This window comes from Oncorhynchus tshawytscha, unplaced genomic scaffold (genome assembly GCF_018296145.1).
Source record: "Oncorhynchus tshawytscha isolate Ot180627B unplaced genomic scaffold, Otsh_v2.0 Un_scaffold_330_pilon_pilon, whole genome shotgun sequence".
In the NCBI taxonomy this organism is placed as follows: Eukaryota; Metazoa; Chordata; class Actinopteri; order Salmoniformes; family Salmonidae; genus Oncorhynchus; species Oncorhynchus tshawytscha.
The window spans coordinates 101,735-129,132 of NW_024609436.1; the positions used below are offsets into that span (position 1 = coordinate 101,735).

General features: G+C 40.4%; 1 protein-coding gene across 6 annotated transcripts; it reads left to right on the forward strand.

The window, feature by feature from the left end:
• On the forward strand, positions 1-27,263 carry LOC112223385 (RNA-binding protein 39). Of its 6 annotated transcripts, none has more exons than XM_024386382.2 (17): positions 1-153; positions 249-371; positions 830-892; positions 3,444-3,493; positions 3,602-3,787; positions 4,233-4,298; positions 4,402-4,455; positions 5,277-5,394; positions 5,630-5,788; positions 9,009-9,146; positions 16,542-16,607; positions 24,369-24,573; positions 24,715-24,801; positions 25,067-25,187; positions 25,366-25,471; positions 25,552-25,630; positions 26,517-27,263. In XM_024386382.2, exons 3-17 carry the CDS (start codon positions 842-844, stop codon positions 26,618-26,620), a joined length of 1,590 nt encoding a protein of 529 aa, XP_024242150.1. In that variant the 5' UTR covers positions 1-153; positions 249-371; positions 830-841; the 3' UTR covers positions 26,621-27,263. The 6 variants fall into 6 exon arrangements, with proteins under 6 accessions (XP_024242150.1, XP_024242154.1, XP_024242151.1 ...); XM_024386384.2 differs by adding an exon at positions 1,260-1,323 and having other exon boundaries at positions 8-371; XM_024386383.2 differs by having other exon boundaries at positions 7-371; positions 5,630-5,782.
• Positions 27,264-27,398: the final 135 nt, after the last annotated feature.

The window sequence follows — 27,398 nt, forward strand, 5'->3', positions numbered from 1 at the left end:
AATATCTTTTCATTAGAATAGACAATCTTTGAATATAGTGAGCCTGGAACGCGACCACGGATTCTTTACAGCATGCGCCATTAGATGAGCGCGGGGAACAAGACGCAGCAACAGTATTTTCGAACTCGCGTACATTTTTCTCAGCACATCAAGGTTATTTAAATTGTCTGTTTACACAGTTTCTACTGCTTTGGGGTATCAAAACCCACATTTGAAGTTACATGTAGCTATTGTTTGTTTGCTATTAGCAACGCGGAAGGAAAACAACTAGAGGCCTACTAGCTAACGTTAGCTATCCTGTTAGCTAGTTTGTGGCAACAAGACACCCTCAGGAGTCCGTCTTGTTTGAGAAGAAACAACACATTTTTCAGGTACATTTAATACCTGAACATTGTCTTTCTTAATACGTTGTATGGTAATTGCTAGCCAGCTAGTTTTCTTGCATAACATTATAGTTGCTTAGCTAGCTTGCTACTGCGTGTGTGGCCATAACGTTCGATAGCTAGCGTTAGTTGGCTCGCTACCTCCGGTGTTCATCTATGTGCTAGCTAACGTGGTCAAGTGAACATGTTACCTAACCAATCATCTCATATGGACAAGCCGTTACGGTAGACACACAGACCGCTCATATTTAGCGGGGGGAACTGAAGCTTACCTGTTAACTAGCTAACATTCCGTTAACAAGCATGTGTTGGCTAGTTAGCAGGTTGTGGTACAATTAATGCAAAAAAAACTATTGCATCAACGGGGTGGATATACACTGTTCTCGTATGACGTGTTGTAGCTAACGTTAATGATGTGTTCACATTATGTCTATCTTCCCCTTTAGTGCTCCATCATCATGGCTGATGACTTTGATATAGAAGCAATGCTTGAGGCTCCGTATAGAAAGGTGGGTTTTGGCCTAAGGTATTGTTTGTGGTTTGTAATGCACTGTATTGTAAATACTGTGTCCATATCGCAACAAAACCATTCCTTTTAACTCCAGGGGCGTTTTCCAAATGACCCCACGTTGAACGCTGGAATAAAATATTTTAGTATTTTGCTGTTTCAAAAAATATTTTTGTCAGTGTCAAATGTCAGACAGGCCCAGGCAATACGTTTGTGATTTTAATGCACCTTATTGTAAGTACTGTGGTGGCCTATGTCACCACTTTGCCCCAGACCCTATATTTCTAGTAGCTTATTCTGTGTTTCTGATGTGATGCTGCAGTTCCTTTTGAGACTATGAATAAATGCCCATCTATCTCTTTTTGTAGACTTGCCTAACGATATCTCACCTCTACTTCCATGAATTCCAGTGTGATCTGTCAAAAAATGAAGGTAGTAATTGCCCAATGTATTGCTGTACTGTGGTCCCCTTGGTAACATAATTGTGGTCATCGAATGGCCAGTCTACAAGGCGAATGCAGTGGATGCAAAATAACATTTAATTTAGGAACTGGGTTCTTGATCAGGCCCAATTGGCATTCTCCTATATTTTATCAACTGGGCTAACACTTTGTGCATGGGCTATGCGAAACCCATTGCTAATGCGCTATGCCTTTCATTTGGGTGAATCTTATGCTCATGTGGGTGGTAACCCAATAATTTGACAGCTGTCAAACCATTCTTGTCACATGTCTGAGGAGTTTGTCACAAAGTAGAATCCAGGGCGGTATGTGAGGTGTTCAGAATAGATTCCCTATTTTAGCCTAAATTACAGACAATTGTAATGTTTGTTCAACTCTTCTGACTGTTTCACCTCACATATAGCCATTACGCTGCTTTGTGACAGATTGCAGAACGTTAGTCCGGTTGATTAGGAAAAACACAAATGCTGACTGGGCCTGGTTGAGAAGACAGTTCCTTTAATTTAAAAGACATACCATGGGAGACGGTATTCAATTATTTGTATGCATTTTGTGGTTGTTCCACATGGTTGACTTTGTCTGCCTCTGTAATGATGAAGGTTTGGTAAGCTGACACATTATTGAAATACATGATTGTATGTCCTTTACCTTCAGTAAATGAGGTGTGTGGTTAAGTAGAGGAAGCAGGTCCATTCACAATGTTCACTCTTTCATTCTAGTGAGAGAGAATGTGTGGATTTTGTTATTATGCTGCTTTCACCAAGTTATTTTACATAACCTGTTTAGCACAAAATAGCGTTTTCTCCATGGTTGACCAGAATGTAATTATTTTTGCATGCTCATTCACAAATATTTATTTCCCCATAAGTCCATTATATTTGTCACTGTTTTATGTAAAGGCTAAATTTGATAGGACTAAGTACAAACTGTAGGAAACATGGAACTCTTCTATGCTGCTGGCTACAGCACCAACTAAGGAATTTTGTGTACCTCATCTTATAATTTAATCATGACTTTCCTTGGTAGTCTATTGCTAAGCAGTGTGAATCCCTGTTTGCTTCGGTGCGAGCTCTTACAGTTCACGAAATTAAACTGGGTGGAGATCACTATAATGGCAACCCCCCCCACTGGAAATCGATCTGTCTCGCTGCTAGCATGGGCACATTGGTCTTACATGCTGACCAAACCGGACACACGCATGTGATTTTGTACCTCCACACCAGACACGATCAGGACACGCAGGTTGAAATATCAAAACAAACTGAACCAATTATATTCATTTGGGAACAGGTCAAAAAGCATTGAACATCTATGGCAATTTAGCTAGCTTGCTGTTGCTAGCTAATTTGTCCTGGGATATAAACATTGGGTTGTTTTACCTGAAATGCACAAGGTCCTCTACTCAGACAATTAATCCACAGATAAAATGGTAAACCAAATTCCTTTCTCGTAAACTCCTTCCTCTGGCTTTTTATTTTATCTTTCGGCTTAATATGGTTTGCAACCAGCTTTACGGTGCATTATTACAACCGGCTGGCGTGTGGACGTTAGTTCATCTTTCAATCACCCATGTGGGTATATGCTCCTAAACACCAATGAGGACTTGGGACGTGGGTATATGCTCTTAAATACCAATGAGGAGATGGGAGAAGCTGGACTTGCAGAGTGTTGAGCATCACAAATAGAACCTGTTTCTATTTTAGCACCTGGCCACAATGATTGAATAACATATATGTGTACATTTATTTTGCAACGCTCGTGCACGCAACCTGAGCGGTGTGGTGAGCATGTTAGGCAAAGAATAGCCTTGGTAATGATCCTGATGGGGCTGCTGAAGACAAATGCACCTGAGATGTAGGTTATGTATTAGTACTCATAGTACTCATTGATTTTTATGCAAAATGAGTAATCAACATTTATGATTGGGGGCTGGTAGACACTCATTAACTTAACTGTAGATCTGTCCCTATGTTAACTTTTGTATGAATACTATTTTTAAACTATTTTCTCTTGTTCCCACACACCTTGATCCTGACAACTTGAAATGTTGCCTCTTCGTCCTTATGCTGTTCTTCTGTTGGCCCTGCTTAGGATGAGATCAAGCCCAGTAGTCCCAATGGCCATGAGGAGCGCAGCAAGAAGTAAGTGAAACATGCATGCAAACTCACCCAAATGTATTTATTCTATGTATTTATTGTTTATTGGTCTCTCCTTTAACTGCCTTACATTGAGTAATTCTCTTTCTGCAGGAAAAAGAAGAGCAGGAGCCGAAGCAAAGACCGGAAGAGAAGCAAGAGCCGTGATCGCAAGAAGAGCCATGACCACAAGAGGAGCCGCAGCCGTGAGCGAAAGCGGAGCCGCAGTAAGGAGAGGCGCCGGAGCCGCTCTCGGAGCAGAGAGCGCAGCGGCCGCTACAGGGACCACAAGACTACCTTGTATGTATGCCTCATCTGGTGTCAGCATCTCCCTTGAGTCTGCATCACTCCAGTCTGTATAGGAAAATGTGAGCGTCTCTTTCGCCTTCAGCTCCAGTTCAAATGGACAATTAAGGCATTGCTTTTTATCAGTAGTTGAGAAAAGATGAGGAACGTTTAGGCTTTCAGGTTAAAGGGTTTTGTTCAAGTGAAGAGATTGATTAGGCTAAGTGTTTAGAAAGGCAAGTGCCATCACATGGACCCCAAAACCACTGTTTATTTTGGACCCCGGGAAGAGTAGTTTCTGCAAAAGCTAATGGGAATCCAAATAAACAAATAACAACCCTCCCACTCCTGCCTGCAGTGTCTTGACTGGCACAATTTAATTCCTGGAGTGCCTTATCCCCCTTATGAGATCAGTAGTAGTGGCCTTAGGTACTGAGATAAACCTTGTTTTCAATCGCAGCTCTGGGCCGAAATTTAACGGTGGTTCCAGAGGGAAGATTGGCCCTCCACCTGTCATCAAGCTAAGGTTTCTATTACACTATTTTCTGCTGTTTGTGTGGGTAGTTTTGTGCTGTGTGACCCTGCAATGAATCAACTCATATAGATTCTAATGGAGCCCTTTCTTTCAGCCGAAGGCGTTCCAGAAGCCGAAGCCCTTTCAAGAAAGAGAAGAGTCCTGTGAGGTAAGTGTTTAAACAACCTTACTGTTGCACTATACTCGCTTTCTCTAGGGGACTTACTCTTGCCTATTTCCTCTGTAACCTGACAGTGTGCATTAACATGAAAGTATGATTGTGTGGACAGTGTTGGGGGTGTGTGCCTGCGGACAGCAGGTTTGCATTCCAGGGGGACAGCTCTGATGTGACTCCGTGGTCAGCCAGCCCAAGCGCGTCATTTATGTTCAGTTGGTAACAAACAAATAACAATCAAACTCCAAAAGGGTGTCAAACAAAAGACACAATATCAAAAGCCCCGTGGGTCGGGAGATCACTTGTTCAGCTGATTAGCTTGTTAATCCCTCTTGCCTGTGCATCCCACAGAGCTTCTTTTCCTGTCCTCGGCAGCCATTTCCCCCTAGGTGTAGGATGTGTATCATGCTAGTGTGCGATCTGTGGCCCTACCGCTCTTACCTACCTACTTTAGAGAAGACGCATCATAGCTCAATCAGGTTGACATTCCACTTTTAAAGCTTGTGTACCCTTGCTCGACAAAGTAGGCTTACCATTTTGAATATACTTTGCGGACAGCGTTATGTAACATATGGTATCTTATCACATGTCGCCAGACTGCGATTCAAAAGGGGAGGGGACATTTGACCCATAGTGGACTTGCCGGAAACTTGCAGAGTAGCTGGCACATGATTTTTGTTCTGGATTGCAGAGATTACCATTTTGATGGCAAAATATAGTAAAATACAAGTGCTTTTCTCAAAGATTGAGGCCACTGTGAAAGACTAAAAAAGGGTTTACCTCCATAAGAGTAATTCAATGCTTTGTTTCTACAGGCAGCCAATTGACAACCTGACTCCAGAGGAAAGGGATGCTCGCACTGTGTTTTGCATGCAGCTGGCAGCCAGAATCCGTCCACGAGACCTGGAAGAGTTCTTCTCTGCAGTGGGAAAAGTGAGTATCTCTGCTTGTAATGTCATTGTCATTCCTGCTGAAAAAAGTTTGGTGCGTGCGCCAGGTGTGGCGCGTGCAATATTTCACTTTATTTTGAGAAGATGGGTGCTGCACCTGGTGCAAATTCTTATTTTTGACTTATCACAGCCACCAAGACCGATGGATTTAGCAATGTCTTTTCCTCTTATGCCTAAACCATCCATTCGAAAACAGATTATTTTTGTTCATTTTCAAGGTGAGAGATGTGCGCATGATCTCTGACAGAAATTCGAGGAGGTCGAAGGGAATAGCTTACATTGAGTTTGTGGAGGCCAACTCTGTGCCGCTGGCTATAGGATTGTCTGGTCAGCGACTTCTGGGGGTGCCAATCATTGTTCAGGCCTCGCAGGTAATGGTCAGTAATCATCTCACATGCATTTTACATTTTCTATTTATTTTAACTAGAGCTGTCAAACTGAATTCATGAAATGTAGTTAACTTTTGAAATGTTCATGCCTTAAAATGTTTATTTAATCGCACCAATTTTTTTTCAATTGTCTTTTTTTTCCCGATCACCCCCTTTTGAGCGCAACATGCTCTCGGCAGCTGCAGTAGCGCTGTCAGTCTTTCTTGTGGTAGGGTGTCCATTCAAAAACGCATCTTTTGACCAATGGGGAAAATAATGTTAATTGTGTAGATACTCCTTTAAGAAAACCAATGGTCCCAACAGTATGTCTCTATCATAATCCGTTCAAAAGTTATGGGAGTTCTTACCCTTGTAGGATGGTCAGAATTAGGGCTACTGAATTAATGGAGGCCAGAGACAAAATGTGGTCAAAATCCGATTAAATATGTTTAAAAAATAATCACGTCTTCAAGGCTGGATTCTGTGCAAGAATTAAGTTTGCAGTGTTTTCCACAAGCACGTGGAGTAGCCAGCCAGCATCCTATGGGCTAAGATTGTTTGGCAAAAAAAAGCTCTATTTTGGTCTCTGGTACATTCAAATGCATCGATTCCATCCGAAATACACCGTGAAATTGAATACTTTGAGTTTACCTTCCAGATTGAGAGAGATTGTTGTGCTGTTTACAATTTAAATGATAGAACACACTGAATTCATAAATTCTATTTTGGGTGGATATCGCCTATATATATGATCACGACAATTTAATTAAGAACATTACCTTTTTTAACCTTGTCTCTTAAAGCATTTTACTGCAAGATATGAATTGTTAGTTTGTTCTTCAAATTATGTATTTTATTAAAACAGAAATTAAATTTAAAAAAAGCCCAAATATCTCAAAATAAATGGATGGTTAAATATAAAATCAAACACATTTTGTGATTTAGCACTTTTTTTTCACATGGAAAAATGTCTCTAAAATAAACAGAACAGGTGGTCAATTAAGTTCTGGGTCCATACATGTTAAGAGAAGAAATGGAACAACGTCAGGTAAATTTGTGAAAGAATTAAGTGTTTGCAACTATGTGAATTGCAGTATGTCATTTATAAAACTGAAAAAATACTTGTTTAACAACTGACCTACAGATTTCTTGTTTTTTAATTGTTTTTTTAACCCCCATCTCCCCGATTTTGTGGTATCCAATTGGTAGTTAGTCTTGTCCCATTGCTGCAACTCCCGTACGGACTCGAGAGGCAAAGGTCAAGAGCTGTGCGTCCTCCGAGGAACAACCCAGCCAAGCCTGATTTGACACAATGCCCGCTTAACCCGGAAGCCAGCCGCACCAATGTGTCGGAGGAAACACTACATCTGGCGACTGTGTCAGCGTGCATTGCACCCGGCCCGGCACAGGACATCCCTGCCGGGTAAACCCTCCCCTAACCCAGTCGGCACTGGGCCAATTGTGTGCCGCCCCATGGGTCTTCCCGGGCTGCGACAGAGCCTGTACTCGAACCAGGATCTCTAGTGGCATCACTAGCACTTCGAAGCAGTGTCTTAGACCACAGTGCCTCTCGGGAGGCCCTAGATTTCTTCTTGTAATCTTGTAAGAGTCTGCTGATTTCCACAGGCACATATGCCACTGGGTGAGATAAATTATCATTATTTTGGGGCAGAATTTCGGTTTTTATGTGGTGTTGGTCAGTCATTTTAGCTAAAAATGCCACCCCTGCCTAATTGGCGGGCTGACCCTGAATCGACTCCTAAGATTCAGTATTTTTGGAACGAAGGAGACTGATTTAGTTGCCATACTTACGAGAACAAACACTTGCATCTTTCATAGCGAGGGACGGAGAGAGGGGCACAGTATAGGCAGGTCGGCCACCAGACTGCCGGAGTGAGAACACTTCACTCATCCTATTAGAAATCAAAAGCTCTATCTTGCAATGGAATGCTGTATTTAGCCATTTCTTGTCTTGCAACTTCAGCAAAGCAGGGCCTATCGTTAATGAATAGGCTAGGATATTCTACACGCAACCGACTGAACACACACTTGTATCATTAGCGATGAGAAAGAGCAGACAAACCAGCTGCACTGATTTTAATTTTGTGGGGGAAAACCCACCAAATATAATTTTTCCATTAGGGATTTTTCTTATCGTCAGGATCCCAATTTTGTTTAAGTGCTCACATCCCTAATATAGAGGTGATATCAATTTTGAGACATGATGTAGTGTTTTCATATTTTAGTATACACTTTAGATACTTTTAGTATACACTTTAGATTAGAAATGCTGGTTATTCCTCGAAGATTTCTCACAATAACAAGCGTACCTCTGAAATGTCAATGGACACAAGCCTTTTATTTTCACCGCCTTCTACATTTAATTTAGCTCGTGTTATGCTAAATATGACTTTTGATATAATGTTAATGTTTGAGAAAGGCCCCTCGAACGTTTCAGAACATGAATAATCATATTTGTCTCGGTAAAATGTCTTTTCTAACATAGGTGAAATTTCATAACTAAAGTGAGTTTTCACCAACTCTGGGCAGAGTGGGTGGACACCCTACTTGTGGTGCTAAAACCATCCACTATGCGTGCGTGCACCTCAGCCACAAATTTGAAGGAAAACGTACAGAAAGTTCAACCATAAACACTTTCCCTGGCATTTCTTTAGATAACAGCAGAAACTTGATTTGCACCGAAGTAGCTACCGGTAGTCAGTTATGCTAACATTCGCTAGCGATCCAAATGAGAATGTTTAGAATGCCTTGGCTGAATGCCTCTAGATTCAACACTAATTTCCGACAATGATTTTAATCAAAACAGAACTTCTATTCCATTTTAGTTACAGTTTTTGTTGTAGTTCTCAGGTCAAAATATTTTGAAATGATCCCAATTCTAATGCATTAGCAGCTTGTCAGCTGCAGCTTATCTTGAACATGGATACGAAGTAGCCTAGGCTAGATCTAACTGATATTTTGCATGAACTTTTATATCAGACCTGGCTTAGATGTCTTAGAATAGGTTATACAACCCAATGGAATGTTTTAAATTGCAACATTTTTGATTAGGGTCAAATTGGAAAAATGTAAATTATCCATAGTTAACTATAGAAATCCATGTGCTTAACTTTACCTAATTATTTAAATCATTCGACAGCCTTTATTTTAACAGCCTAAGGCGATTTGCACCATTTCCCTACGGTCACTTTGTGTGTGTTCTTTCTAGGCTGAAAAAAACAGGGCTGCTGCCATGGCCAACAACCTGCAGAAGGGCAACGCTGGCCCGATGAGGCTCTACGTCGGATCCTTACACTTTAACATCACAGAGGAGATGCTGAGAGGAATTTTTGAGCCTTTTGGAAGGGTGAGAGCTGTTGTACAATGTACCCATAGGTGGCACATTTGTTTCAAGTTTGGGGAAGCTGGTTCTCCACACACTAATAGATCACCTTTTATAATAAATCATTCCATGCGTCTATCACATTTGCAGACTAACATAAGGTTAAAATAATAGTGTGAGTAGATTCAAACATGCCAACCTGCATGCATTTTGCGTACCATGCATGCAGTTTCAGGTCAAAGCACGCTGATATAAAAAAAGACCCTAAAATACGCACAAATGGGCTTTTAGTTGGCACATTGTGGTTTTTGACTCAACCGTCTGAAGATGGTGCTGAGCCAATCAGTAGCGCTCTGCTTCGAACTGTAGTCATAGTATTACTTTCCTCCCTCAAGCTTGGATGGCAGCTCTCCACTTTGTCCGTTGATAACACTGTGACAAAATGTAGAACAAACTTTTTAAGTGTTAGTCAAGCACACAACCACTTTTGTAGTTAGCTCCTTAGCTACTAAGGCGTCGTTACGGACAAGGTAGTTAGCGACAGCGTTTAGTCAACTAAGCGAGAACACTTTCTTGCCCGCACATGCTTTGATTGCCACCGGTAGTAGGTGCAAGCGCATTGAAGAGCAAGGAAATGTGCTTTATTGAGGTATAATCAGATATGTCTATGTCCTGGCAAATTTTCTTGTTACTTACAATTTGGAATATGAAACTGAACTAAGCCTATATGAGCTTGTTTCAGAGAGCCACCCCTGACCTAATAATCCAAGTTGGGTCTGATTTACTAGGCTACCCTTCATTCATGTTTTGTTGTCATTGGTGATCTGACTATATCATATAATTTGTAGCCTACTGACTATTGACATACAGCTAAATCAAGAGGAGAGATCAAGAACTGATTCGTTAACAGACAAAGATTAGTAGGCCTAAAATAACTTTGAAGGACGCTATTAGCGGAACAGCTCCCGCGGCCACATCTGTTTCCATCCATGGATTCCAAATAGCCTACGGTAAGTTAAAACCTCTTAAAGCTAGGGGGCAGAATGTTCACTTTTGGATAAATAGCATGCCCAATTTCAACTTCCTGCTACTCATGCCAAGAATATAAGATATGCATATTATTCATAGATTTGGATAGAAAACACTCACGTTTCTAAAACTGTTTGAATCATGTCTGTGAGTATAACAGAACTTATGTAGCAGGGAAAACCCAGAGGACTAACTGTTCAGATTTTTTTTCTTTTTTTCCCATCTCTTCCCTATATTGTCTTTGCCATTGGAAATGTAATAGGAACCTACTTTCAGTTCCTGCCGCTTCCACACGATGTCGCCAGTGTTTGGAATATGGCTGAGGTTATTCCTTTGTCTTATTGGGAAGTAGGCCAACTCGGAACAGTGGACACTTTTGTGAGTTGCACAAGACGTGAAGAGCAGAGCTTTTTTCTTTTCGTTCATGTATTGAATACAGATTGCCCCGTCTACAATTTCATTGATTATTAAAGTTTAAAAATACCTAACGTTGTATTACAAAAGTAGTTTGGAATATTTTGGCAAAGTTTATAGGCAACTTTTGAAATATCTTGTAGTTGCGTTTCTAAGCTGTTTTTTTATGGATCAAACGCGCTTTATAAATGGGCATTTTCGATATACACTGCTCCAAAAAATAAAGGGAACACTTAAACAACACAATGTAACTCCAAGTCAATCACACTTCTGTGAAATCAAACTGTCCACTTAGGAAGCAACACTGATTGACAATAAATTTCACATGCTGTTGTGCAAATGGAATAGACAACAGGTGGAAATTATAGGCAATTAGCAAGACACCCCCAATAAAGGAATGGTTCTGCAGGTGGGGACCACAGACCACTTCTCAGTTCCTATGCTTCCTGGCTGATGTTTTGGTCACTTTTGAATGCTGGCGGTGCTTTCACGCTAGTGGTAGCATGAGACGGAGTCCACAACCCACACAAGTGGCTCAGGTAGTGCAGCTCATCCAGGATGGTACATCAATGCGAGCTGTGGCAAGAAAGTTTGCTGTGTCTGTCAGCGTAGTGTCCAGAGCATGGAGGCGCTACCAGGAGACAGGCCAGTACATCAGATGTGGAGGAGGCCGTAGGAGGGCAACAACCCAGCAGCAGGACCGCTACCTCCGCCTTTGTGCAAGGAGGAGCACTGCCAGAGCCCTGCAAAATGACCTCCAGCAGGCCACAAATGTGCATGTGTCTGCTCAAATGGTCAGAAACAGACTCTGAGGGCCCAACGTCCACAGGTGGGGGTTGTGCTTTTACAGCCAAGATTGGCAAATTCGCCACCGGTGCTCTGTGCTCTTCACGGATGAAGCAGGTTCACACTCAGCACATGTGACAGACGTGACAGAGTCTGGAGATGCCGTGGAGAACGTTCTGCTGCCTGCAACATCCTCCAGCATGACCGCTTTGGCGGTGGGTCAGTCATGGTGTTGGGTGGCATTTCTTTGGGGGGCCGCACAGCCCTCCATGTGCTCGCCAGAGGTAGCCTGACTGCCATTAGGTACCTAGATGAGATCCTCAGACCCCTTGTTAGACCATATGCTGGTGCGGTTGGCCCTGGGTTCCTCCTAATGCAAGACCATGCTAGACCTCATGTGGCTGGAGGGTGTCAGCAGTTCCTGCAAGAGGAAGGCATTGATGCTATGGACTGGCCCGCCCCTTCCCCAAGACCTGAATCCAATTGAGCACATCTGGGACATCATGTCTCGTTGCACCACAGACTGTCCAGGAGTTGGCGGATGCTTTAGTCCAGGTCTGGGAGGAGATCCCTCAAGAAACCATCCGCCACCTCATCAGGAGCATGCCCAGGTGTTGTAGGGAGGTCATACAGGCACGTGGAGTTCACACACACTACTGAGCCTCACTTGTTTAAGGACATTACATCAAAGTTGGATCAGCCTATTGAGTGTGACTCCAAATCCAGACCTCCATGGGTTGATAAATTTGATTTCCATTGATAATTTGTGATTTTGTTGTCGGCACATTCAACTATGTAAACAAAAAAATTATTTAATAAGAATATTTCATTCATTCAGATCTACGATGTTATTTTAGTGTTCCCTTTATTTTTTTGAGCAGTGTATATGGATGGAATTAATCGTACAAAAGGACCAATTGTGATGTTTATGGGACAAATTGGAGTGCCAACAAAAGAAGCTAGTCAAAGGTAATGCATTTTTTATATTTTATTTCAGCGTTTTGTGTAGCGCCTGCTACGCTAGCTCCTATGTTTACACTGCTGGTGAGGATGGCTGCAGGCTATCAGATAATAGCTTCATATGCTTTCGCCGAAAAGCATTTTTAAAATCTTACATGTTGGCTGGATTCACAACGAGTGTAGCTTTAATTGAGTATCTTACATGTGTGATTTAATGAAAGTTTGAATTTTATAGCATTTTATTTGAATCTGGCGCTGTGCATTTCCCCTGGCAATTGGCCAGTTGAGACGCTAGCATCTCCCCTATCCTCAAGAGGTTTTAAGGATCGGACCCTTTTTTAAATTGTTTATTTTTGCCTAAAATAACACCCAAATCTAACTGCCTGTAGCTCAGGACCTGAAGCAAGGATATGCATAGTCTTGATACCATTTGAAAGGAAACACATTGAAGTTTGTGGAACTGTGAAACTAATGTTGGAGGATATAACACGTTAGATCTAGTAAAAGATAATACAAAGAAAAAAACATGCGTCATTTATTTTCTTTAATCTTTGAAATCCAAGACAAAGATCGCAATGTATTCCAGTTTAGGCGCGATTTAGATTTTGCCAGTAGATGGCAGCAATGTATGCAAATTCTTAGACTGATCCAATGAACCATTGTGTTCTGTTCTTAATTAACCTCTTGGATTTAAGGGGTGCTATTTTAATTTTTGGATGAAAAACTTTCCCGTTTTAAACAAGATTTTGTCACAAAGATGCTCAACTATGCATACATTTCCAAAACTGCAAAGATATTGTCTGTGAGTGCCACAGAACTGATGTTACAGGCGAAACCCAGATAAAAATCAAACCAGGAAGTGCCGCATTTTTTTAAAAACCGCCTCATGCCAATGACTCCTTTATATAGCTATGAATGAGCTTACGGTTTCCACGTATTCCCTAAGGTGTCTCAGCATTGTGATGTCTTTTTAGGCATTTCCATTGAGGAATGGCTGTAAGGGACCATATATAGCATGTGGTCAAATGGTGTCTCCCGCAGAAAATCTTGCATAAAATACTGAGGTAGCCATTTTTCCAATCGCTTCTTATGAGAAACCAATTGCCTCGACGGATATATTATCGAATATATATGTTAAAAACACCTTGAGGATGGATCCTAAACAACGTTTGCTGTGTTTCTGTCGCTATTATGGAGCAAATTTTGAAAAAAGTTTGGCGTTATAGTTGTAGCATTTTCCGGTCTATTTCTCAGCCATGCATGATGAAGAAACGGGAGCTAATTCGCCTACAAAAATAATATTTTTGGAAAAAGGGAACATTTGCTATCTAACTGGGAGTCTCCTGAGTGAAAGCATCTGAAGTTCTTCAAAGGTAAATGATTTAATTTGGTTGCTTTTCTTATTTTTGTGAAAATGTTGCCTGCTGCCAGCACAGCCTAGCATAGCATTATGCCATGCTAAACTTACACAAATGCTTGTCTAGCGTTGGCTGTAACGCATATTTTGAAAATCTGAGATGACAGTGTTGTTAACAAAAGGCTAAGCTTGTTTGAATATATTTATTTCATTTCATTTGCGATTTTCATGAATAGGAAAAGTTTCTAGGGGTATTTATGTCCGCTGCGTTATGCTAATGCATTTGAGGCTATGATACGGGATTGCTCGTCGCAAGAGGTTAGTGTTGTATCATGTCTGCCCAAAATGTTCCTAATTGGTTTATTAATACATTTTCAAGTTCATAACTGTGCACTCTCCTCAAACAATAGCATGGTATTTTTTCACTAATGCCTACTGTAAATTGGACAGTACAGTTAGCTAAAAATTCTTGTTAATCTTTCTGCTGAAATCAGATGTCTATGTCCTGGCAAATGTTCTTGTTCCTTACAACCTCATGCTAATCACATTAGTGCACGTTAGCTAAACTGTCCCGTGGGGGCGGGGACACCGATCCTGTAGAGGCTGGACTACTACATTGCATCTGGTAATTGAATTATTCAGTATTTTCTCCCCTAACATAGTTAAGAAGCCAATGTACAATTTTGCTTGACTTTCCACATAAAAACACCTGTTAATTGGAATGATTAACCGTAAATGTAACCTATAAAATGCAGTGTCATTGAAACCACCTCAATTTAATTTTTGATCAAACACGACTGTGTTCATTCGTTTGATATAATTTCAGACAGATTCAGGAAATGGCAGTTACAGGTTTAAAAAAAAAAAAAAAAAAAAAAAAAAAGTTCAATGTTAAACCTGAGGGGAAAGTTCACGGACCCTTTCCTGACCTCCCCTCTAACCTAACCTTAGGCCTACATCAGCACCATCTTGTCAGAAAATCCTAGGCAGACCCCTGATTGTACATTTAACTTCTCTGGGATAGGTGGGATGGTCGCGTCCCACCTGGCCAACATCCAGTGACAATGTAGAGCGCCAAATTCAAATAAATTATTATAAAAATTAAACTTTGGTGAAATCACAATACACCAAATTAAAGCTACACTTGTTAACCTCTCTGGGATAGGGGGATGCAAATGTCCCACTTGGCCAATTGCCAGGGAAAATGTAGAGCGCCAGATTCAAATAATATACTATAAAATTCAAACTTTCAATCACACATGCAAGATAGCAAATTAACGCTACACTCGTTGTGAATCCAGCCAACATGTCAGATTTCAAAAATGCTTTTCGGCGAAAGCATAACAAGCTATCTGATGATAGCACAGCAGTAAACAAAGATAAATAATATTTCAACCCTGCAGGCGCTACACAAACGCAGAAATAAAATATAAAACATGCCTAACCTTTGACGAGCTTCTTTTGTTGGCACTCCAATATGACCCATAAACATCACAAATGGTCCTTTTGTTCGATTAATTCTGTCTATATATATATATATATATATATATATATATATATATCAATATATATATATATATATATATATAGTCATATATATATATTATATATATATATATATATATATATAGTCAATTTATTTGGCGCGTTTGATCCAGAAAAAGCGGCTTCCGATTTGTGCAAAGTCACTACAAAATATCTCAAGTTTACCTGTAAACTTTGCCAAAACATTTCAAAATACTTTTGTAATACAACTTTAGGTAATTTTGAACGTTAATAATCGATCAAATTGAAGACGGGTCTATCTGTTTTCAATAGAGGACGAGAGGAAACTAACGCTACTTTTCAAGTCTTGCCAACTCTCAACAGCGTTACCCTTTTCCAGGATGGCCGTACTTCATTGCACAAAGGAATAACCTCAACCAAATTCCAAAGACTGGTAACATCCAGTGGAAGCGGTAGGAACTGCAAACAAGTGTCTAAGAAATATCGTTTCCCCATGAGAACCCATTGAACAGAGACTGACCTCAAAAATAAATAATTCTGAATGGTTAGTCCTCTGGGTTTTGCCTACTACATAAGTTCTGTTATACTCAGACGTGATTCAAACAATTTTAGAAACTTCAGTGTTTTCTATCCAAATCTACTAATAATATGCATGTCTTAGCTTCTGGGCCTGAGAAGCAGGTAGTTTACTTTGTACACGCTTTTCATCCGGATGTGAAAATACTGCCCCCTATCCCAAAGAAGTTTTAAACATATTTCTAGTTGCCTACTGAAGAGCAGCCAAGGACCCATAAGTCTATAGCCTACCATTCCTACTGGCCAACATGACATCAATAGGCAAAAAAATGCATTTTCCTATGATTTGAGCAGTGTGGGTGTCGCATGTGTGCTGTCATGGGGTCCAGGGCTAAAGTGGTACTGATAAAAATACTTTAAGGTTGGCCAGTGTGTAGATTTGTTAACAGTAGGCCAAGTCATTGTTGTAAGTTAATATAATTCACTCACTGTTTGCAAAAATAACAGTTCTGAACAGAGAGCAGATGAGCAGGCCTAGAGCTGAGCATAAGCGTTTATTAGGGTATGCATTTTTTATTTTTTATTTAACTAGGCGTGAAAAAATATGGCCCTTTTATAAAACCATTTCATGTCATTATGTCATTTCATATGACTGGAGACATTAGCAGCATCTTTTTAATATCAAAATGACAGGCCACTCATACGCCAAAAAACAGAGGTCAATAAAAACAACCTTGTCTTGAATGCAACCAAAAGCCTAAGCCTATGAAAAGAGTGGACACACAGATTGTAAGGCTACAGTATATCAGTGCTATGCAGATTTTAATCTGTTATCCATTTCTTTCCACCAGATTGAGAGTATTCAGCTCATGATGGACAGTGAGACTGGAAGATCTAAAGGATATGGCTTCATCACTGTAAGTATCACACTAAATCCAGTGTGGGTATGACCATCTTTTCCTCTATTATGAACTTAAATCCCCTCGTTTACATGCACACCAGGGTTTCCGTTAGTCGGTAATATCCGGCTTTTGGATGATAAAATATATGTAAAGCAGATTAATCAAGTTGCCTATTGTCCCCAAAAAAGAAAAAATCCCATTGTGAAGTAATGTATTTTTGCGTATTCATTGCTATGAAATATCAGTGATGTAGCGTGAGAGCTGCTGATAGAGTTCAAACTGCTTTTTGTTGCTGGTGGAGTGAAACGTGCTTTAATAAGCCCAATCATTGGGCAACAATTCTGAAGGCAATCGAGTGTTAAAAAAGAAAATAAAGCTACATTTTTTTTCTCGGCTGGCAATTGAAGTGCGCTTCTCTTTCACTTGTCAAGTGCTTAGGCAGCTAGGCAGGCTTCAGCACATCACATTACTTTTAAATGAGCTGGAGGCAGTATGCATTTTTAACATATATTTAATTGTTTGAAACCTAAATGTTTTAAGACATGACTCGTATGTAGTATCTTGCTTCAAAGTAGCCTAGCCAAAATCCAACCAAACGTCTAGGCAATTATTTTTTAAAGATTTCCATATACCATTAAGTCTTTCTCTCCTGTTCTATTGGTTTTCAAATCAACTTTCTTTTGTTGTCCAGTAGCCAAATGCACAATCCTATTCATATTAGCAACCCATGCTAGTTGTTGCATATATTCATCTGTCACGTGAAACCTTTCACAATGGTGTTTCCCTGCTAATTGCATTATTTGCAACCGCGTATGCATTGCTGCGCATATAATGTGAAGAAATCGTTTATCAACATGTGACCCCTCTTTTTTCAGGCAGCTTTGACTAACTAGGCTAGAACTGATAGAACCCAGGTCTCAGGTGGGGTGTGTGTATTATTTATTTATTACACACACGGTACCAGTCAAAAGTTTGAACACCTCCTCAATCAAGGTTTTTTTCTTTATTTTGACTATTTTCTACATTGTAGAATAATAGTGAAGACATCAAAACAATTACATGACTCATGTAGCAACCAAAGAAGTGTTAAACAAATCAAGATATATATTTTCAGTTCTTCAAAGTAGCCACCCTTTGCCTTGTTGACAGCTTTGCACACTTGGCATTCTCTCAAACATTTTCATGAGGTAGTCACCTAGAATGTATTTAGATTAATAATTAATAAATCCTCTTATGGCTGCGATCCCTGTACAGGGATCAACATCAGGGGAAATTTCAGAGTGACAACTAAAAATACGTTGTAACATTAAACATTCTTGAAAATGCAAGTGTCTTGCATCCTTCAAAAGATTAGAATCTTGATAGTCAGACTACGTTTTCCGATTTAAAATAGCTATTTCAGAGAACAAATGCTATGCTTTTGTTTGAGAAGAGCAATCAACAGAAACATTTTCCGCCATGACAGTTTACACATTCTGAAGGTATAAAATTATGACTTAGATTCTGATATCTTGCTCTTATTTCTCTTCCTGAGGGGCCCAGTGATCAAATTAAGTGCCGTTTTCTTTGATAAAATCAATTTTTATAGCCTACTTCCTTGCGCACCAATAATTTTAGCGAAGCTTCATTGATTGACTGTATTTCTGCCCAATGACCACTGGTCTTCTTAAAATCGAACTGGGTAGATAGCCAATGAGCTGAGGTAAACTCCAGTATGTAATGGTTTTGGGTTGGACCACCATTCCTTGTTTGTAAATGCACGCTTAAGGAACTCCATTCTAGCCTTGACTATCAGAGGACTTGCTGTGACGCTTGTTACGCGCAGCAGTATTTCGGAAAGTTGTATTTTCCACGATTTCATTGAAGATATCATGGCGAAGAAATCAGGAAAAGCAGAGTCAGTCGAAAGTGAAAAAGTGAAAGTTTTTTTGTTTGAGGAATCTTGAGTTATTTTTTTTGTAACATTTTTTTATCAACTAATATATTTGAGTTTAATCACAATATTTGTTGTATTATTTATTTGTTCTGTCTTTTCGGGTGGATTAAACTGAAATTGCAACCAACTTTAAGGCTCATTTAAAAAAATTACGATATTTGAGATCATTTCCTTTTCAAAAAACGGAAAGTGAGCAGGTGTAATCTGAATAAGGGGAAAAAAGCCATTCTTAAACACTATTTACTAGAGAACCAGTTTGGATTTAAGTATGACTTTTGTATGATTGATGCCTTTAGTGAGAGGTCTAAATGCTTTAATATTTAATCATTTCTGGCCTCTGAATTAAATTAGTTTTATAAATAGGGCCTTTTAATTTTGTCTGGCTTGCCATTCCAAATAAAATGGAGGGTTTTTTGTTCATATCATTTGAAAAGCAGGTCACTAGGTGTAGGACAAACCATAAGAAAATGGGTAAACTGACATAACTAAAGAGTTAATCAGGGTGATTTTTCCACAAATAGACAGACAAATTGAAGGACTTTCTCAAGCACTTAATTATAAAATTGAGGTCCTTGAAAATTGTTGTGTAAGAAGTCCAACTAAACTGCTAAGAATAAAGCATTATGCATTGACATTTAAAATTATAACATTCTAAAATAAGTCCAAATAAAGTTGCCACTGAAAATACACAGCCTGCATCCATGGTGATTTTTACACCAGTAGATGCTCCAGACAGAAACCATAATTAAAGCTACAAGCAGCAATGCTGGGGTAGAAGCTATGGGCTCACTGTGCGAACCATCAGGACAAATTGGGCACATTACCCTAATATACTTCTGTAATCAAATTGAAATAAATTCATTATGAATTCCTTATATAAACTGTAACTCAGTAAAATCTTTGAAATTCTTGCGTTTACATTTTTGTTCAGTACAATATGACCCCACTATGGAAAGGGTAGACTCATGAACACAATGGCGTTCTCCGTTTTGCTTCTGATTTGTCTGAAGGTAACCCATACAAACAAATGGAAGTGTGGGAGGTAGTTTATGACAAAAATAAAAATGTGTCCAAAAAATTTTTTTTTAAGCATTCTTATATATCCTAGACTTCAAAACCTGATTCCTTTGATTTATATTTTGACTGTCTTTTTTGCCAAGTATAGCATTTATCATGGATCCTGCCAAAGCAGCAGCTACACTTCCTGGGGTCCAGCAAAATTAAGGCAGTTTATACAATTTTAAAACATTACAATATCACAGATTACACAGCACCACGGTGTGTCCTCAGGACCCTGCTCAACCACTACAGTACTAAATCCATGTGTGTGTGCCAATGTGTGTGTTGCTTCACAGTCCCCACTGTTCCATAAGGTGTTTATTTATTTTTAAAAAAAATCTAATTTCACTGCTTGCGTCAGTTACTTGATGTGGAATAGAGATCCATGTAGTCATGGCTCTATGTAGTACTGTGTGCCTCCCATAGCCTGTTCAGGACTTGGAGACTGAAGAGACCTCGTGGCATGTCTTGTGGGGTACGCATGGGTGTCCGTGCTGCCCTGTTCTGAGCAAATTGCAATTTTCCTAAGTCCTTTTATGTGGCACCAGACCACACGACTGAACAGTAGTCAAGGTGCAACAAAACCAAGGCCTGTAGGACCTGCCTTGTTGATAGTGTTAAGGAAGGGCATCGCTTTATTAGATAGACTTCTCCCCATCTTAGCTACTACTGCATCAATATGTTTCGACCATGACAGTTTACAATCTAGTCTTACTCCAAGCAGTTTAGTCATCTCAACTTGCTCAATTTCCACATGATTTATTAAGAGACTTGGTTAAGGTTTAGTGTTTAGGGAGTGTTTTGTTCCAAATACAAAGCTTTAAGTTTGAAATATTTAGGGCTAACTTATTCCTTGCAGACTGAGGTTGTTCTGAAACTAACTGCAGCTCTTTGTCGAGTGTTGCACTCATTTCATTCCGTATAGTAGTTGACGTGTATAGTGTTAAGTCATCCGCATACATAGAAACTCTGGCTTTACTCAAAGACAGTGGCATGTCATTTGTAAAAATTGAAAAAAGGGCCTAAACATCTACACTGGGGAATTCCTGACTTTAATTGGATTATATTTGAGAGGCTTCCATTAAAGAACACCCTCGGTGTTCTGCTAGACAAGTAACTCTTTATCCACATTATAGCAGGGGGTGTAAAGCCATAATATGTTTTTCAAGCAGCAGACTATGATCAATAATGTCAAAAGCTGCACTGAAGTATAACAAAACCGCTCCAAAAATAATTTTATCATCAATTTCTCTCAGCCAATCAATTACATTTGTGTAAGTGCTGTGCTTGTTGAGTGTCCTTCCCTATATAAGCATGCTGCAATTCTGTTGTCAATTTGTTTACTATAAAATACAATGCTATCTGTTCAAACCATTTTGTACAGATCGGTCATTCGGTACCAGAGAAGTAGCGTTGTGTTTTTCACAAAAAAACAAGATGTCAGGAAATCCATTATGGCGGACCTTATGGGTCAGAGGCAAATGTTTATTTTGAAGGACAAAGACCAAATTTCATGACTAGGTCAAATGGGTTGAGGGGCGTGACCTTTCAAAGTTTGCATGTGAAATAGATTGTTATAACGCCATCATGTGGCCTAATGGCATGGCACAAGATGGTGTGGAACTTGGCCCACCATCATGCCAGGTTTGACCCTCCTAGGCCTCATGACATGTGAATTATAATTTTTCACCCAAATTGCCAGAAAAATTTAATAAAAAATAAATAATAATAACTGCAAGTAGCAATGCCAGGGTTCAGGATGTGGGCCCACAGTGTCACCATCAGGACAAATTTGACACATCACCTTCTGTACCCCTTATCTCATTGCCAAATACCACAACTAAAACACATCATGCAATATTCCTATTTTGGACTATTTTATGTTGACGACTTTAAATGTCTTCAACCACAACCGCTAGGCACCAAATTTGGTATATGGCTTGTATGGATGCAAATCTTCAAACGCAATATTTTCCACAACTATATGGCTGCAATAAGCCAATGAGCTTGCATGAACGATTGTCCAACAGCACCCCCAAGCGGCAAACAACCATACTTTACAGGTTAGCTGGACACCACCCCGAGCGTGTGCTAAATTTCAGTCAAACAGAGCAAGAGAAACTTGTGGACGTTATAGCGCCACCGTGTGGCTGATGTGTATTGGTGTATACTGTTATTTATTTTGCTCCTTTGCACCCCAGTATCTCTACTTGCACATCTATCACTCCAGTGTGTAATTATTTCGCCACACTGTCCTTTATACTGCCTACCTCCCTTATCCTACCTCATTTGCACACACTGTATATAGACTTTTTTGCATGTTTGTTTATTCCATGTGTAACTGTCACTTTGCTTTATCTTGGCCAGGTTGCAGTTGTAATTGAGAACTTGTTCTCAACTAGCCTACTTGGTTAAATAAAGGTGAAATAAAAGTCTGCCGATAAGAATGTGGTGATTGACAGAGTCGAAAGCCTTGGCCAGGTCGATGAATAAAGCTGCACAGTAATGTCTCTTATCGATGGCGGTTATGATATCGTTTAGGACCTTAAGCTGGGCTGAGGTGCACCCACGACCAGCTCGAAAACCAGATTGCATAGTGGAGAAGGTACGGTGGGATTCGAAATGGTATGTTTGTAAACTGAGGCTTTCGAAGAACGTAGAAAGGCAGGGTAAGATATAGGTCTGTAGCAATTTGGGTCTAGAGTGTCTCCCCCTTTGAAGAGGGGGATGACCGCAGCAGCTTTCCAATCTTTGGGGATCTCAGACCATAGGAAAGAGAGGTTGAACAGGCAGAATTTGGCAGTTAATTTTAGAAAGAGAGGGTCCAGATTTTGCAGCTCTTTCAGATCATCAGCTATCTGGATTTGGGTGAAAGAGAAATGGGTGAGTCCTGGGCAAGTTGCTGAAGGGGCGCAGGGCTGTTGATCGGGTTAAATTTGTTGTATTCAGCACATGTGACAAACAATTTTATTTGATTTAAATTAAGATTTTACAGTCTTATATTTGCTTATTAGAGCTGTTCTTGCCATAATATGGACTTGGTCTTTTACCAAATAGGGAAATCTTCTGTATAACACCCCTACCATGTCATAACAACGGATTGGCTCAAAAACATTTCCACAGCTGTTATTAAGAGGCTCCTCTGTCCTCCACTCGTTACCTGTATTAATGGCACCTGTTTGAACTTGTTATCAGTATAAAAGACACCTGTCCACAACCTCAGTCACACTCCAAACTCCACTATGGCCAAGACCAAAGAGCTGTCAAAGGACACCAGAAACAAAATTGTAGACCTGCACCAGGCTGGGAAGACTGCAATAGGTAAGCAGCTTGGTTTGAAGAAATCGACTGTGGGAGCAATTATTAGGTAATGGAAGACATACAAGACCACTGATAATCTCCCTCGATCTGGGGCTCCACGCAAGATCTCACCCCGTGGGGTCAAAATGATCACAAGCACGGTGAGCAAAAATCCCAGAACCACACGGGGGGACCTAGTGAATGACCTGCAAAGAGCTGGGACCAAAGTAACAAAGCCTACCATCAGTGACACACTACACCGCCAGGGACTCAAATCCTGCAGTGCCAGACGTGTCCCCCTGCTTAAGCCAGTACATGTCCAGTCTGGATGATCCAGAAAAGGGGCGGCAGGGTAGCCTAGTGGTTAGAGCGTTGGACTAGTAACCGGAAGGTTGCAAGTTCAAATCCCCAAGCTGACAAGGTACAAATCTGTCGTTCTGCCCCTGAACAAGGCAGTTAACCCACTGTTCCTAGGCCGTCATTGAAAATAAGAATTTGTTCTTAACTGACTTGCCTAATTAAATAAAGGTTAAAAAAAGATTGGGAGAATGTCATAGATGAAACCAAAATATAACTTTTTGGTAACTCAACTCGTTGTGTTTGGAGGACAAAGAATGCTGAGTTGCATCCAAAGAACACCATGGGGGTGGAAACATCATGCTTTGGGGCTGTTTTTCTGCAAAGGGACCAGGACGACTGATCCGTGTAAAGGAAAGAATTAATGTATCGTGTATCGTGAGCTTTTGAGTGAAAACGTCCATCAGCAAGGGCATTGAATATGAAACGTGGCTGGGTCTTTCAGCATGACAATGATCCCAAACACACCGCCCGGGCAACGAAGGAGTGGCTTCGTAAGAAGCATTTCAAGGTCCTGGAGTGGCCTAGCCAGTCTCCAGATCTCAACCCCATAGAAAATCTTTGGAGGGAGTTGAAAGTCCGTGTTGCCCAGCAACAGCCCCAAAACATCACTGCTCTAGAGGAGATCTGCATGGAGGAATGGGCCAAAATACCAGCAACAGTGTGTGAACCTTGTGAAGACTTACAGAAAACGTTTGACCTCTGTCATTGCCAACAAAGGGTATATAACAAAGTATTGAGAAACGTTTTTTTTGTTTTTGACCGAATACTTATTTTCCACCATAATTTGCAAATAAATTCATAAAAAATCCTACAATGTGTTTTTTCTGGATTTTTTTTCTTCTCATTTTGTCTGTCATAGTTGAAGTGTACCTATGATAAATTACAGGCCTCATCTTTTTAAGTGGGAGAACTTACATAATTGTTGGCTGACTAAATACCTTTTTGCCCCACTGTATATATAATTATTTACCCCACAAAATATGTGGGGGGATTGACAATTACATTGATGGCAGCAACAATCTTTCCGCAATATTAAGCCGATCCACCCCTAAAAAAAATAGTCTGTATAAACACTGATTGGTGTTTATGTAAGTCATTTAAATGTAATTTGTGTCCTCTAGTTCTCGGACGCAGAGTGTGCCAAGAAGGCACTGGAGCAGTTGAACGGGTTTGAGCTGGCAGGCCGGCCCATGAAGGTGGGCCATGTCACGGAGCGCACAGATGCCTCCACCGCCAGTTCATTCCTGGACAGCGACGAGCTGGAGAGGACGGGCATTGACCTAGGCACCACCGGGCGCCTGCAGCTCATGGCCAGACTGGCTGAAGGTAAAGCCTGAGAGCCCAGGGCCTGTATTCACAGAATCTTGAAATAATACTTAAATCATGTCTCATTCTATACTGAGTTTCACTTCAGAACCGATTTATAAAGTGTGAACAAGTACAAATGTCGAGCCCAATATCTTTCAGGCACGGGACTGCAAATTCCTCCAGCCGCACAGCAAGCCCTACAGATGAGTGGGGCCATTGCTATTGGTGCCATGGCTGCTGTATCAGGTAATAAAAGGATGATCAATTGTACAAGCCCATCTCACTGTCATGGCTCTTTTTCTCTGAGCTATTTGGAAAGGGCATGTTTTATCCGGCATTGATTGAATCTGTTGATTTTTGCCAGTGAGACGCTATGATTGGTTGATATGATGCGAGGAGCTGGTCTGTGAGAATCGCTTCAGAACTGGGCTGGCTTGACACGCACATTAAACACGAATAAAGTTCAGTTAGTTTAGTGTGATATGATGTATTTTGACTTTTTTTTTTTTAGCTGCCATGAATCCTGCTATGAACATGAACATGAATATGAACATGAATACAGCTATGAACTTGCCATCCCAGCCACTTGCTACACACTGTTTTCAGCTGTCTAACATGTTCAACCCTCAGTCGTAAGTATTGAACTATTAATCTAGTTGTTCAATGCAGCATCTTTGTAACCCAAGTGGGGCCAGCTGCTGAAAGTACACAAACCATACACTTCTTTGGACTTAAGATAATATTTGTTCCCAAATACTGGTCCCAATCACTAGTCCCTTGTGGGTGATGAATTCCCATCTGGTTTTACAGTGAAGATGACCCAGGCTGGGATGTTGACATTCAGCATGATGTCATTGAGGAATGCAACAAACATGGAGGAGTTGTGCACATATACGTCGATAAGAATTCCACTGAAGTAAGACTTAAGTGTAGTTGAATGGTTTCGAAATGGTTGCAGTCTTAAATAGAAATTAAAGTTATTGTTTTTATTTTTAGGGCAACGTGTATGTGAAATGTCCAACCATTCCTGCTGCCATGGCTGCAGTAAACGCATTACATGGTCGATATTTTGCAGGTAAGAGAACTGACTGACTGGTACTCGTTACACTCACCGGACAGTTTTTTTTTTTTTTTAGGTACACCCATTTAGTATTGTGTCGCATCCCCCTTTGTCTCCAGAACAGCCAGAATTTTGGGGGGCATTGTACAAGGTGTCGGAAACCTTCCACATGGATGTTTGTCTATGCTGACGCGATGGCATCAGTTTCTGCAGATTGGATGGTGGTACATTCATGCCGCAAACAGTCTGTTCTATCTCATTCCAAAGGGGCTCTATTGGGTTGAGGTCTGGGAACTGTGCACGCCACTGAAGTAAACTGAACTTGCTATTCCAGGCAATGTTTTCCCGCTCAATTGTCCAGTTTTTGTGAACATGTGCATTTTAGCTAATAGGAGGGGAACCCGGTGTGGTCTTCTGCTGCAATAGACCAGGCAAGGATCGACGAGTTGTGTGTATCGAGATGCCTTTCTGCACACCACTGTTGTACTGCCCTGTTATTTGTCCAATTGTGGCCCGCCTGTTAGCTCACACGGTTCTTGCCATTCTCCTTCGTCCTCTCATTGAGCTGTTTTCACCCACAGGACTGCCGTCGACAATGTCTTTTGTCGTGTGTGAAAATCCCAGGAGGCTGGTAGTTTCTGAGATACTGGGTCCGGTACGCCTGGCACCGACGATACCACGCTCAGTCTCTTAGGCCCTCGTTTTATCCATTTCTAACTTTCAAACAAAAGTAACTGGATGCTTGTCTGATTGCCACGGCAATGTGACTCACTGTAGGAGCGATCCGTTTTCGGGACCGACGTGGTGTACTTAATGAACTGGCTGGTGACTGTAGTAAATTGTCAGTGATGCAGTCATTGTTTATGAAGATGTTTTGTCTGAACTGTAATTTTCTTCACAGGTAAAATGATCACAGCGGCATACGTCCCTCTCCCGACATATCACAACCTTTTTCCTGATTCTGTGACTGCTACCCAGCTCCTGATCCCTCCTGCTCGCCGATGATCTCACAGCGAGACACACTTTGTTGGACACTGTATAATTGATTATTTTCTCTTTTTAAAAGTTTGACATTTTATTGTCGATGGTCTGTTTTTCATTCCTGCAAGTTATGGCAGTATGTTTTTCTTTTGTTAGTAGATTAAGTAAGATTTTATTTTTTTCAGTACATTTATTTTTTGTTGAGACTTTCCTTACGTTGGTGGTGAAAAGAATCAAAGCTTTATTTGCGTAGCCACATCCAACAGTGTTGGTGGAGTTTCAGCCAGTCTAATAAAGGGATTATAGTCCCTGAAGAGTTTATTGGTGGACAATTTACCATTTTATCTTTTGTAAAATGTATTCTTGTTCATACATTGTCTTGTGTTTGATCGCTTTGATGGGCATGTTTTCCCTGAAGTGTACAACTTAAGACACCCAGACACAAGAAAAGAGGATATTGATTATTTTTGGAGAAAAAATACAATTCGAACATTGCAGTTTCAATTATACATCAGAATATTATTCAATGTTTTAAGCTCCATGAGCTCTGAAAACGTAATGACTGATTTCAGTTGTGCTCATTTAGAGACATTTGGTTTTTCAGTATCTGTTTTCTAATCAAGATTTGATTTTGTAAAGACCTTGATTAAAATGTATTTTAAAGTCATCCAGTTTCTTTCCTTGCTCAATACTGTCCGTAGCACACTTCTATTCTCCTCCCATTTGGTATACACACAAATAATTAAGAATATTAAACTGAGTAATATTTGTTCATGCTGGAATATCCACTTGCCTCCTTGCA

What these genes read in the sequence shown, in the direction of transcription:
- LOC112223385 (XM_024386382.2), top strand. Translation starts at nt 842, where the DNA reads ATGGCTGATGACTTTGATATAGAAGCAATGCTTGAGGCTCCGTATAGA. An exon ending in TTTTTGAGCCTTTTGGAAGG is followed by an intron (nt 9,147 to 16,541) that starts GTGAGAGCTGTT and finishes TCTTTCCACCAG; the next exon opens with ATTGAGAGTATTCAGCTCAT. An exon ending in TCGATAAGAATTCCACTGAA is followed by an intron (nt 25,472 to 25,551) that starts GTAAGACTTAAG and finishes TTTTATTTTTAG; the next exon opens with GGCAACGTGTATGTGAAATG.